The sequence below is a fragment of the Chenopodium album genome, chromosome 21 (genome assembly GCF_948465745.1).
Source record: "Chenopodium album chromosome 21, dcCheAlbu1.1, whole genome shotgun sequence".
Taxonomy (NCBI): Eukaryota; Viridiplantae; Streptophyta; class Magnoliopsida; order Caryophyllales; family Amaranthaceae; genus Chenopodium; species Chenopodium album.
In genome coordinates this window covers 26,298,177-26,310,531 of record NC_137854.1, presented here as the reverse complement: position 1 = coordinate 26,310,531, position 12,355 = coordinate 26,298,177, and the positions used below count along the sequence as shown (strand labels likewise).

General features: G+C 37.6%; 1 protein-coding gene across 2 annotated transcripts; it reads left to right on the top strand.

Annotated features, from left to right (window-relative positions):
* Positions 1-412: 412 nt before the first annotated feature.
* LOC145602360 (uncharacterized) lies at positions 413-8,872 on the top strand. Of its 2 annotated transcripts, XM_081658551.1 has the most exons (7): positions 413-788; positions 929-1,021; positions 1,181-1,337; positions 7,700-7,851; positions 7,926-8,063; positions 8,147-8,242; positions 8,326-8,872. In XM_081658551.1, exons 1-6 carry the CDS (start codon positions 654-656, stop codon positions 8,186-8,188), a joined length of 717 nt encoding a protein of 238 aa, XP_081514677.1. In that variant the 5' UTR covers positions 413-653; the 3' UTR covers positions 8,189-8,242; positions 8,326-8,872. The 2 variants fall into 2 exon arrangements, with proteins under 2 accessions (XP_081514677.1, XP_081514676.1); XM_081658550.1 differs by having other exon boundaries at positions 7,926-8,242.
* The last annotated feature ends 3,483 nt before the right edge of the window (positions 8,873-12,355 follow it).

The following is a 12,355-nucleotide window of genomic DNA, read 5'->3' as shown; positions in this document are numbered from 1 at the left end:
AAACCCTTATTTGGATTGCCTTCCCGTTTTCTGTGACCAGTACTGCTTCCCTGATATTTCATTTAAAAATCTTTGGCTTTGTGATTACAATTTCCATTCTAAAACCGGTTATAATTTTAAGCCCTTTCACGTTCTTCTCCCCATGTGCTCATCTAATCATGTGCTCTCATGGCTTGTCTGCTTCATTGATTGAATTTAGTTAATCTGTCAATTTCAACTACCTTATTTCTGTTCTAGTTTACGGGTACATCTCCCTGAGCAACTTGAAAAATTATCTAGAACAAGTGGAGTTTATGGATTTATGTTAAGTCATATTATATATATTAAGGAATTATGCAATGCTTTACTTGCGTGCTCATTTATGCGGTTATGCATTGCTCCAGGTTTCACCACGTTTTCCCTCAAAAAAAAAAAAAGGTTTCACCACGTTTGGAGGAATTGCAGGTATTTAACTTGCAGCAAGATAGCAAAACTTTTGTGACTGCTGGAGATGTTAGTGAACATTCCTCCAAGAAAAATGCTCGTGAAAAACGAAAATCAACTTCAAGTTTGTTGGAGGATCAATCTCCTTCTAAACGACTAAAAGATGTGAAAGAAGCCTTCAAGGAAGGGAAAAAAAATGTCACAACAATGATGTTTCTCGAACAGCCACAATGGAAGAGACTGAAGCAAATATTAACAAAATGGATAGCACTAGCAGCAATGAACAGCTTAAGAAGCAAACCATGCATGGAAAGGCAATGTACACAGATCAATGCACAGCATTCATATCTAACCCTGATCCCAAAGTGAGTTGATACCGTTATACCTATCCTTTATACTTTTCTATCTATATATGCTTTCATTTTCTCCCATCACCTTCAAGTTCCACATGAGAACATCAAATATTTTGAGAAATGTGGTGTCAAATTGTTAACAATTTGTGCAGGCAAATTATGAAGATCTTCGCAAATTCTTTAGTGATGTCGGTGGAGTTCAATCTATCCGAATATTAAAGCATAGGGATACTGGGAAATCAAGGGTAATTTTCTGTCTTCTTTACTTGTTATATGCTACTTCTACTCATACGTCATAAGCAACTGGGATAAGGTAAAAAATAAAGTTAATGCTGCTTACTTTCCCTTTATATACTATAATTTATGATGAAAACCATCTAATTAAATCACTCAATGTGTACAAGGGTCTTGCATATGTGGATTTTAGTGATGATGCACACCTTGATGCTGCTGTGGGGAAGAACAGACAGTGGTTACTGAAGAAGAAAATAAGTATTGCCAGATCAGATCCTTCTAGAAACAAAAATCAATTCGCCATACGCCATGAAGTTGACGGAGATGGTATGAATTCTATAGTGCCATTATTCCCCCATCCTCACCCGCCCCCTTTCTTCTATCTCATTGAGCCCAATAAGAAAGAGAAATCGTCCAGGTGCATGGAACTTTACCAAATACGAGGAAAGACTTTGAAGTTGAATAGTCATCTAAACTTTACCAAATCATCCTGGTGTTTGTCAATCGCCCCGTTTCTGAGATTTCGGTGGCCTATGGGCAAACTTATAATTTGGGGCCCTAATTAAAAAGTATTGTTAAAAAATTTAAATTTTTAGGGTATGCAAAAAAAAAATTGAATATATTTACAAGACTTACAACAGAAATAATGCTGAGTAATTTAATTTCTGAATTTTCATATAAATTTTATAAAAAAAAAAAAAAAAATATTTTTCCAACTCAATCAATATCCACCTTAATAGTATATAGTTATATACATCAAAAGACATAACGTAAATTAAGAAAAAAAAATTCAAAAATTACTCAAGATAACGTTGCTTTTATTTTAAGCCAATATAATATTCAAAACATTTTACATGCAACTAAACTTAATAGTAGCAACCCTTTCAAAAAAAAAAAAAAATTAATAGTAGCAAAACCCTCCAAAATTCTTTGCAAAACCTAGCTTATAAAAAATCATAGTGTACAAAATTTATTAAATAGTAAAAAACATAAAAAATCACAAAATATTAAACCTTTAAGCAATCATCAACATTCTTCATCTCTTTAAACCTTAGCCACCAATGTTTAATTATACTTCTATAGAGAACCATCGTCGTTCTCTTTTCCTCTTTTTATTTATTTTTATTTTTATTTATTTTTTTTTCCTCTGAGAATTGAACCTAGTCAAATTAAGGGATTAATTATAGGTATTAAATAGGGAGAGTAACTGTTTTGGGAAATATAGGTATTAATTAGGGAGAGTAAGTGATTTGGGAAAGATAAATCTTTTCTCCATTATTTCATTATGCTTGACTGCGTGAATAAATAAAGGGATATCAAACATTGATTATGGGCTTTGATTTTTATTTTTTTTTTAAAATTAAACCAAACTATGTTTAACAAATTTGGGCTTCCCATTCTGGGGCCCCGGGCGGCTGCCCCGACTGCCCTACCCCAGATACGGGGCTATTTGTCAAAATTAATTCATTTCCATGCATCATTTTCTGCTTAAGCCTATGAGATTATGCTTTCATATATTGTCGAGGCAACAATTATAATTTTTTATCTTGGGATGAGCAAAAGTATTTGAAAATCCAAATATACAACAGGATATGTGAACTGTTTTGGACGAGCATCCAAAATGTTTCAGATATCAATTCAAATATTGATTACTTAATTTCAGATTGAAATCAAATATTCAGTTTGAGATATGCACTTTAACCTTATTATTTAAAACTACGAGTATTATGCTACATTGTGGTAAATAATTAATATACTACCTTCATTTCTGAAAGTTTTGAACACCTTATGTTTTAGCCCGTATAAAAAAGTTCATGAAACTTTTACTTTATTCCCTTTTTGGCTAGCCCCTTTTACTCCCTCTTTTCTTCTTCCTCTTTTTTTAATATATATATATATATATATATATATATATATATATATATATATATATATATATATATATTTTAATCAAACTATTTACAATTCATATGAAATGAAGTAATAATTGGAAGTGATCCCTTTGTAACTGTAGGTAGGAGAGAAAAACTTGTTTATAAACTTTGGTATTATTATATTTTATGTAGTGAGGTTAGAAGTGATCAATGACAACAACAAAGCCTTAGTCCCAAAATGATTTGGGATCAGCTAACATGAGTAGTCCAAGGAGCCATTTAATAAAGAAAAAAGGACATAACAAAATAATCAATTGAAAGCGTTTGAATGAAAGATGTGTAAAGTGAGAAAAAGAAAGAGCATCCAAGTTAAAATTAAGAGTGTTAAAAGAGAACCAAGAATAAATTTTAAGAATGTTTTTGAGTAGTAGTAAAATCATAAGAGTAATAAAAAACATAAAAGTTTGAGAAAACTTTGGCAAAGGAAATCAATACAGTTCGAATTGGGTAAAATAATAAAAGCAATTATTAATATAAAATAAGCTAAAGTATGTATATATAATCATGACACCTCTTTAACGTGAATTTTCTCCCTGCAACCGCCTTATCCAAAACTATATTTTCCTTATTCCCCAAAGCACTCATCACTCTCCATTACACTCTTCCAAGTTTTCTTAGGTCTTTCCCTACTCCTCATGATCCCAACACTTTGTAACCATTCAAGCATCCTCACTGGAGCCTTACTCGGGCTCCTTCTAACATGGCCAAACCATTTAAGCAATTCTCTCTTTTCTTGTACTCAATCAATGCAACCCCTATTTCATTCTTAATTATCTCATTGTTTAACTAGCCCTTTCTTGTATGACCACGCATCCTTTGCTGTAATTACGCTACATTCATCTTATGCATATGTGTAAGGAGGGTGGTCCCATCGTAAGAAGTACTCTCCTTAAATGCCCTTGGCCACTTAAAAGCCTAGGACTTTACAATTGTTAAGGTGTAGTAGGATTTGAATTCCTGACTGTTTGGGGGACCTTGAATTAGAATTGATTCCATCATCACGCTTTTTTATAAGAAACAAGTAGGAGTCGCCAATGAGTTTTAGGAAAAACTCATAAATCTCGTTCATGCCTTTCTTCCATGTGGAGTTCATGGAATAATTAGCACAAATCATAATAAGTTTACCCATGCCCAAATTGGTCTATAAACCAGAAATGAGTTCGGGAGCGAGGGTACTAAGATAACGTTCCTTTTAGAGGGGAATCGTCATCCTAGCCCTAGTACGGCCTCTACTAGCTCTTCTTTTTTCACAATTTCATCACCTAACAATATATGCAACGCGATACCTAAAACTATGTTTGTTGATTTTATTTACAAGCATTAATTCACATGGGAATTACATTGCAAAGTCGTTATTCTTATTTAATAATATTCGTGAAAGAACAATAAATAAACAAGATTCGCCTTGGCTTAGGTGATCAACCAACAATTATTTAATTCAATTCTAGTATTTATTTAACGCAACATACTATGTGGAATTGATTAATTAATTATTTTAAAAGTGATCAAACAACACTAATTAATTAATTAAAGTCCTTTTAAACAAGAAAATAAAGGTGATTTAACTAAGTGCTCGGGAATTTACTACTTATCATTGCTAGATCTCCGTTTAGAACACTTATGGACACCTACTTGTTGGGGAACCTCCACCGTAGTAACAAGGTATCGAAAGGGTGAGGGTTTAGGACAAGAGGGCTAGGTTGCACAAGTTCACAAGTTATTTCGCCAGAGTTTTTAGGTTAATTTCTCTCTGTTGAAGCTTCGGTTTAAGCTCGTATTTATAGAGAAGGATTAGGTTTAGGGTTTCGAGCAATCTGCCGCAGCAGGTGTCGCGCGCAACAGATGAAGTTGCACGCGGCACCCAGCGCAAGTTACAGAGTTGCGCTGCTACGTGCAACACAACTATTGGTGGTCTTGAGCGCGGCTTTATGGTAAGATTCAATTTTATATTTTCCGTATAATTTCCGAATAATTACAAATCTTCCGCAGCGCAACTCTGGGAAGTTGCGCTGTTTGTCGCGCGCAACTCTGGGACTTTGTGAGTTGCGCGCGGCTTTTTCTGCGGCAGCACTAAGTTTTAACCTAGGCGCTCCTAAATTCGTCATTATTAGGGTTTAAGCACGGGCTTAAGCCTACTTATGATCGGGTTTAGTTAATTGGACCTTTTTTTTGACTTTTTTTTTTAATTTGGGCTAGTCTTTTGTGTTTTGTGGCTTAACCAGTTATCCATAAGTATTCTTCACTTTGATCCAACACGAAGATGGCTTTATTTATCGCCATTGCACTTCCTGTCGGGATAAGAGGCCAAAAGTTGATGTCTAAAATATGCCACAGTCTAACATATATTTTGTACTTATTTTGCAAACCAGGCTTAATTGACATTCAGTAGAATTTACCTTTTAATCTATGAGCCATGCTGGGATCACATAAAAACCTCACTGCATTCTTCCCTTCAACCAACTAGCTTTGATCCTGTGAGCTACATCTCTATTTAATTTTTTGGCTTTTTGAATATAAGATCCCAGATATCAAAACTGTGGACAATCTTCCCTTGAACACCCCTGCCCCCTTGTAAGAAGAGATAAAAGTGTAAATATTCTTTATCATAAAGGAATAAAGCAAAAGTAGGAAGATAAAATAAAGAACACATCAAATCGAACAAAAACAAAAAACAAAGGGAGTACTATCTTACCTTTATTACCCCATGATATCTAGACCTTACCACATTCATCGTATGTACACCTATCCACCTTTTTATACTCTCTTAAATTATCCACTTTTTCACTCCACTTTGAGATTTTGACAAAGTAAAGGGAAGTTGGAAAAATATGAACTTTAATGTTCAAATGAAAAATCCAACTTCTAAATTTTGTGAATCCTTGAAAATTATATCTTCCAACATGAAGATAACCAAATTTCTATCACAAAAATTGAAACTTTATGTTTCCAATCAACCCAAAATGATTAAAACAACAAAGTTTAACTCAAAATACATGGAATTTAATGACTTTAAAGTTTCAATCACTTAACATAATTAAAGATTGAATCTTTAACACTTTGGAAGCCTCAAAACCAAAATTTTCACACTACAAAGCAATTAGTTTGCAATTAGGTGAAAATAAATCAATCTTTTAAGCACTAAATACTACCAAGTAAATATGCTTTAAAGAGATTAACATTGCAGAAAAATAATGCAAATAAGTCAAGTACATAATTACCAAGTTATGCCATCAAATTCAAGGTAAGAAAGGACTTAAAATTTTTCGTCAAAAACGAAAAATCCCTCGAAAAAGGCATTTCTGATCGAAAAATGGCTAAAATCACATTCTGATAGGGTTGAAACCATTTTCAGAACGCCTTTTCCACCCAAAATTTACTATTTTTGGGCGAAAATCTGGGTTCTAGGCCAATATTCGCATTAAAAACGGGATTAAAAATAATAAAACCGAGCAACTAATCTAATTAGCAACTAAACCAGAAAAATAAGCCATAAATAACCTTGAAAAAGCATGATAATAAAAATAAACGAGCGGGGCTCCGATACCGCTGTTGGGGTTTGGTGAGTCCGACTCACCGCGGAAACAACCCCGAACCAAAGAACCACTCGCAATTAATAAAATCATAAAGCATAACTGATAAACACGAGAAGGGTAAAACCGGAATATACCTTTGAAGCGTGCTTCACCCTCACAAACGGGCTTGTACTTAAAAGCTTTAGCTCTGAAAATACCGAGCCTCCAACGGTATCCACCCACAAAGGACGAACACCGACTTTTTAGGTCCGCTACCTTGGAGTTAGCAAGGTCTGACCAAAACCCAAGTGTTAATGGAGTTTAAGAGTTTTTGCCAAAATGCAATGCTCTTTCTAACTCCCACTCAAGCACTCTTCTCCAAATCCCAAGGTGGGTATTTATAGAGAAGAGTGAGAGTAAGAATTTCAATCCCATCAATGTGGGATCATGAAATTCCACAATTTAATTTAAAGCTAAAATAAATTAAATAGGCAAGCAAGTAATATATCAATAAGTGTCCTTGTTGTATGTAAAGAGAAGTGAGGACCACTTGGAGAGGAGGGGACCATACTTGCTCCCCACTCCTTCCTCTCCTTGTGCCACTTGTCCTCACACAAACACACTCCCTCACATGCTTCCCCAATGACACGGCCCTAGCACCCGGCCCAGCCAAGCCCCGCACATGCGGGCTGCTTGCTGCTGCCATCTCGGCCAGCACGCCCACGCACATATGTGCGGGCTGCTACTGCCGGTAGGCGCTGCTAGCAAGCCACGCACATGTGCGGGCTGCTAGCAATAGCGCGCGCCAGCAAGCCACGCATTGCTTGCGGGCTGCTGGCCGTAGCTTGCTAGAAAGCCCCGCACATGGTGTGGGCTGCTAGCTTGCCTAATCCCCTAGAAAACGGGATTCCGATGAAAGGGGTATTTTGGTCATTGTTGATTTATTACTAATTTTGTCGTCTCGTCTTTTTACTATTTTTGACTCGACTTCCGACGCTCGGTTTCGACGCTCTAAGCTCAAATTTCCGACGTCTAAATATTTAACACTCGGGCGACGAATTAATTTCTTCTGAATTAATTCGTCGAGTTAGTTCGTTAATTTGCTTGGGTGTGACCCGAAGGGTTCAGTCAAGATTAAGCTGTAATATTAATTATACATTAATATTACTGATCGGAAGCGGCCTCTACCCAGGCATTCCGATCACTTGACCTTACTGAATATATTAGCTTTTTAATACTTCAGAACCCGCTATCAGAATAATACACTTGTTCGAAGGACACCATTCCTTTCATGCTAGCACTCCTTGGCGGTCTCATGTTCATCTGGGGCAGAGTTATGAGGAGGATCTGCTGCCATTTCTAACGTCGGCCCCTGTTTTGTCTGAGGAGGCACCGGTATGCTTTTTACCCTTTTGTTTTTGTTAGGTAGCCCCCAAGTGGATTTTAATCACTTGGATTTATTTTATCAGGCTGGACCTAGGGAGTTTGTTCCTCCGCGGATGTCTATCCGTTACCAGGGCACGTACGGCCCAATGGAGGAGATGATTCCGCCAGCTCTGGATGATCAGCGCTTCGTCGAGCAGTCTATCCCTCGTTACCAGATTCGGGTGAGTTATTTGTTTACTGTCCTTTTTGTATTTATTTTGTATTATTACCGACTTTTGCTTTTTGACATTTCTCTCGCGAGGAGGTGACGGTTATGGCAAGGTGCATAGACGTCTTTCGCAACTAGCTTGTGAGGATGCGAAACCGAGCTACCTATCATGGGGACGGCATTGCTGAGGAGGTATCTCTTCTGTCTTTCTTTTGCATCACTTATCTTCACATTACTTGTTTTATATCTGATTTGATTTACTTTTGGAGGCACAGCCTATTCCTTCACCCCGTACTCGGTCGAGACCCGAGGCTAGGAGAGAGCCGACTAGGTCTGGCTCGAGGCGTCGCCGTACTTCTTCCGGTGGCCGGGGTGGCGGATCCGAGGCCGCTCGTACCGAGACTTTGGAGGACTCGGGTTCTTCGTCTGAGGGTGTCCATGCTGGGCCGATGGGCCAAGGAGGCACGTCATCGGCTCCTTTGATGGGTGGTGGGACGTACGAGGTTGGCTCGTCGTCGCAGCAGCCCTTGCAGCCTCATCCGTTGTTGATTGATTATCAGGGTGAGCCTGGATGGGCTGGCACTGAGCTGAGGTTTCCGCCTACTAGCGGATCAGGAGATGGTGAGGGGCATACTCCCCGGACTACATTGTTCTTTGATACCTTGAACGTTCCTCATCATTTGCGTCCTCCGGCACCATAGTTGTACCTGTGCTATTTATTTATTTGATCTTATAGGACTTTGTCTGTTGTATTATATGACTCGCACTTTAGACATATTGTATATACAAACTATTATATGTCATGCATGTTTTATCTTTGCATTTTATTGTTTGTTTTATGTGCATGTGAGTGTGTGCAAAATATTGTGACTTAATTTTTGCGCAAAAATTTCCGTCATTTTTATCATCAATGGAGGGTATCCGACTTTCTCCCCCAAAAGGAAAAATGAAAAATAAAATAATTTCGACTAAAAATAAGCCTAAATTTGATTAAGCTTAATTTAATCAAAGAAAAGGGCAAAAAAAATATTGGATTTGTGTATAGGGGTATTGAATAAAGGGTGCAATGTGCAAAATCAAAGTCGAATCGAAGTCTGAAAAACGCGAATTGCATGACGCGTTGCTGTCGCTGGCTAAACCGTGTTATCGCCACGCGTTGCCTTTGTCGCCACACGATAAGCTTTGTCGCCACGCGACAGACTTGTCATTTGGCGACAGGCTTATTTTCTCTGAATCCTTTCAGAATTTGAACTGTGCCAAAAAATTTTATAAATAGCCCCCAAATCTGACGATTTATGTATAATTCGAACAGATTAAAATTAATTAGATTAAAAATTAATCATGGCCATTTAAGGACGATTTCTGTATAATTCGAACAGATTAAAAATTAATTAGATTAAAAGTCAAGTTCTTTTCTCTTTTGCATGCTTAGTCAATATCTTCTTACTAGTGGTAAAAATAATGATGGTCAAGCAATTATAATATCTGTATTAGAACAAATTGAATATGGGAGAAATCCAATGCCATTAATTGTTGGAGAGACTATGCTTAGTCTTGATGAATTGAAGAAAGATCCCAAAGCACCTCTTCGAGGCTCTCCAACTTTATTACAGGTAGAAAAATAATATTTTTAATTACAGAAATTAAAAACATATTTTTGTATAGCAATACTAATTATGTGCATTGAATTTTGCAGATGTGGCTAATGGTGAGGCTAGAATTAATTAGTCCTCCTGACAATATTGAAAAATACACTCCTAATTGCTTTGTGCGGCAAAAGAAGCGCTTTTCTTTGAAGATGGGTCGCCATGAATGGGGCAAGATATTTGCCAATTGCGAATTTTTCATTAAGTGGGTCGTTCCTTGGTGGAGGATTGAAAAGATGATTGGTTGTTGACAAGGGAATAATCGCGTCGTCAAACGACTACACCTAGATCAAATACAATTTATACAACCTAAACAAACCTAATACGAGTATAAGGCAAGCATAGGGGTCGAACCACAGAGAACGGTTAAACACCACCAAATGTTATCGACAATTAAGCTAGTCCGGGATAGGAGAAAAATAACTAAAGCCTAAATATGCTAAAACAAGAAATAAAACATTAAGGGAAATGGTTTAGGAATAGCATTCACTTGAACATAAACAAAGGCATAGGAGTTGAATTAATTATGAACTAAACATGCTCGAATATCGAAGTAAGGTCCAATCTAGCCGCCTTCCGGGGCTAATCGGCTTCTCCTAACATAGCCTCTATGTTTCCACATTAGAACCATATACTAGGAGGTACTATCAAATAACAATCGATATAAATGAACTTAACTAAGTCAACTTCCGTTTCATGTTAGCAAAGATTCACTCCCAATCAACTAACAACATGCATTTTGCAAGTAGATTGAAGAACATCAAGCATATAAAGACTTTAATCACAAATAAATCAATTCTAAACCCTAGAACATGCTCAAGATTCAACTACACCACCACCATCCCCTTAATGGGGGAATTACTCACTAATCATGATAACAACTAGATTAATCAACAAATAATCAAGAATCAACATGATTAATAAGCAATACCAACAACAAAAACAATAATCAAAAGAAAGCAAATAAAAATAGAGGAGAGAGAGTTAGAGATTCTCATTGATTGAAGATGGAAGTCTACAAACAAGATGATCAATCTTCTTCTTCAAGATCCAAGCTACAATCAACAATGGTGAAGCCCCTCACTTTCTCTCTCTAAACTACACTAATCCTAAACTAAACCTAGAGAGAGAAGCTCTCCTAAAACTAGGGAGAAAGGTCTAAAAGAATGAAGACGTCCTTTGTGCAAAACAAGCCCCGCAATATATAAAGAATCGCGCAAAACGCTGAACAGGACTCGCTGCGCGCCCGCGCGAGGAAGCTGCGCGCCCGCGCAAGGCAGCTGCGCGCCCGCGCAAGGCATCTGTGCGCCCGCGCATTTGAGGGTTGCGCGGCTTGTGCTTTGGTGTGTGCGCCCGCGCAGTGTCGGTGTGCGCCCGCGCACATGTCGCGCACAGGCCGCGCAAAACTTTCTGCCTTGCTTCTGCTATTTTGCCAGTTTTGCGCGGGTTCTCACAGGGCTGCGCGCCCGCACACTCTGGCCTTTCTTCGATTCTTCTCTCATGCTTCCTTGGCTTCTTCTTTGCAATCCAAGACTTTAAATACCTAAGCACAAACACCAAGGGAAGCAATAAGGTAAAGGGAACGGTGCAAACACGCAATGAAAGCAAGCATTAAGGAATATACGCGATTTCATTAAAAACACATCGAGACATGCATGCACGCATTATTTGAACAAAACAACTACAAAACACCCTAAGACAAGCTAAAACAAGGCATAAACACTATCCTAGGAGCGACATAAATGTCACTCATCAGTTGTAATACCCAACCCTTTTGCCGTCTTCCTAGCCTGACAAGGTTGACTTTTTATTATCCTTTTAGAGTGAAGAGACAATATGGGCTTGCACAAACCATTCCTTCCGGAGATCTTCGTCGTCCTTATGAATTTCCCGTTTCACAAGAAGTTGATAGATTTGACAAGTATTGGTGTGCTAGGCCTTATGGGAAGTGATTACCCAAAAGATTCCACCTTCTTTGTCTAATGATGTGAAGCAATGGTTGATTGGTAGATCTCAAAAGGACAAGACCAAAGTTGAGAAGAATACCAATGTGAAGACTCGCCTTGGTGGCAAGAAAATCCCTGCTAAGGAACGCCTAGGTGAAAAGATTGAGTTCAAGACTCTTGTGATGCCTAAGAAGAAAAGTGCTAACAAAGACAAAGGAAAAAGAAAGGTTGATTCCACAAAAAAGAAAATTAGGGTAGAAAAGAAACCTAAAGAAAAGACTCAAGTTGAATGTAGATCCTCTAACGGATGTCTACTAGCGAAAGTGACAGAAAAGAGGAAGATACCGACAAGAATTGGAAGAGGGCTAGGAAAGTGAAGAAAGATTAGAGCATTGCTTTTCCTTCAATTTATTAGACAATTTCAAGTTTTTAATTAAATAACTTTATATTTGATTTATTTAAAGTAATGAAAACAACTTGAAATATTTTTCCAAAAAAATTCTTTCGAGTACGGAAATCGAAAATTTTCCTGAATACACCGAAATTTGCCCAGATATTCGCAGGAAATTGGCGTCGCGTTTTCGAGTCTGTTGCCAGACTTTACTGCTTATTGCCAGGCGACAGTGCTTGTCGTTTGGCGACAAGGTCCGTCTTTTGGCGACAACCTTTATTTTTTGTGCGGATGCTTTTGCCGACGCTGGGATGCGAGATTT

Coding starts and splice junctions, on each gene's coding strand:
- LOC145602360 (XM_081658550.1), top strand. CDS start 654: ATGGAAGAGACTGAAGCAAATATTAACAAAATGGATAGCACTAGCAGC. Junction 789..928: donor TATCTAACCCTGATCCCAAA/GTGAGTTGATAC, acceptor CAATTTGTGCAG/GCAAATTATGAAGATCTTCG. Junction 1,338..7,699: donor CCATGAAGTTGACGGAGATG/GTATGAATTCTA, acceptor TTAATACTTCAG/AACCCGCTATCAGAATAATA.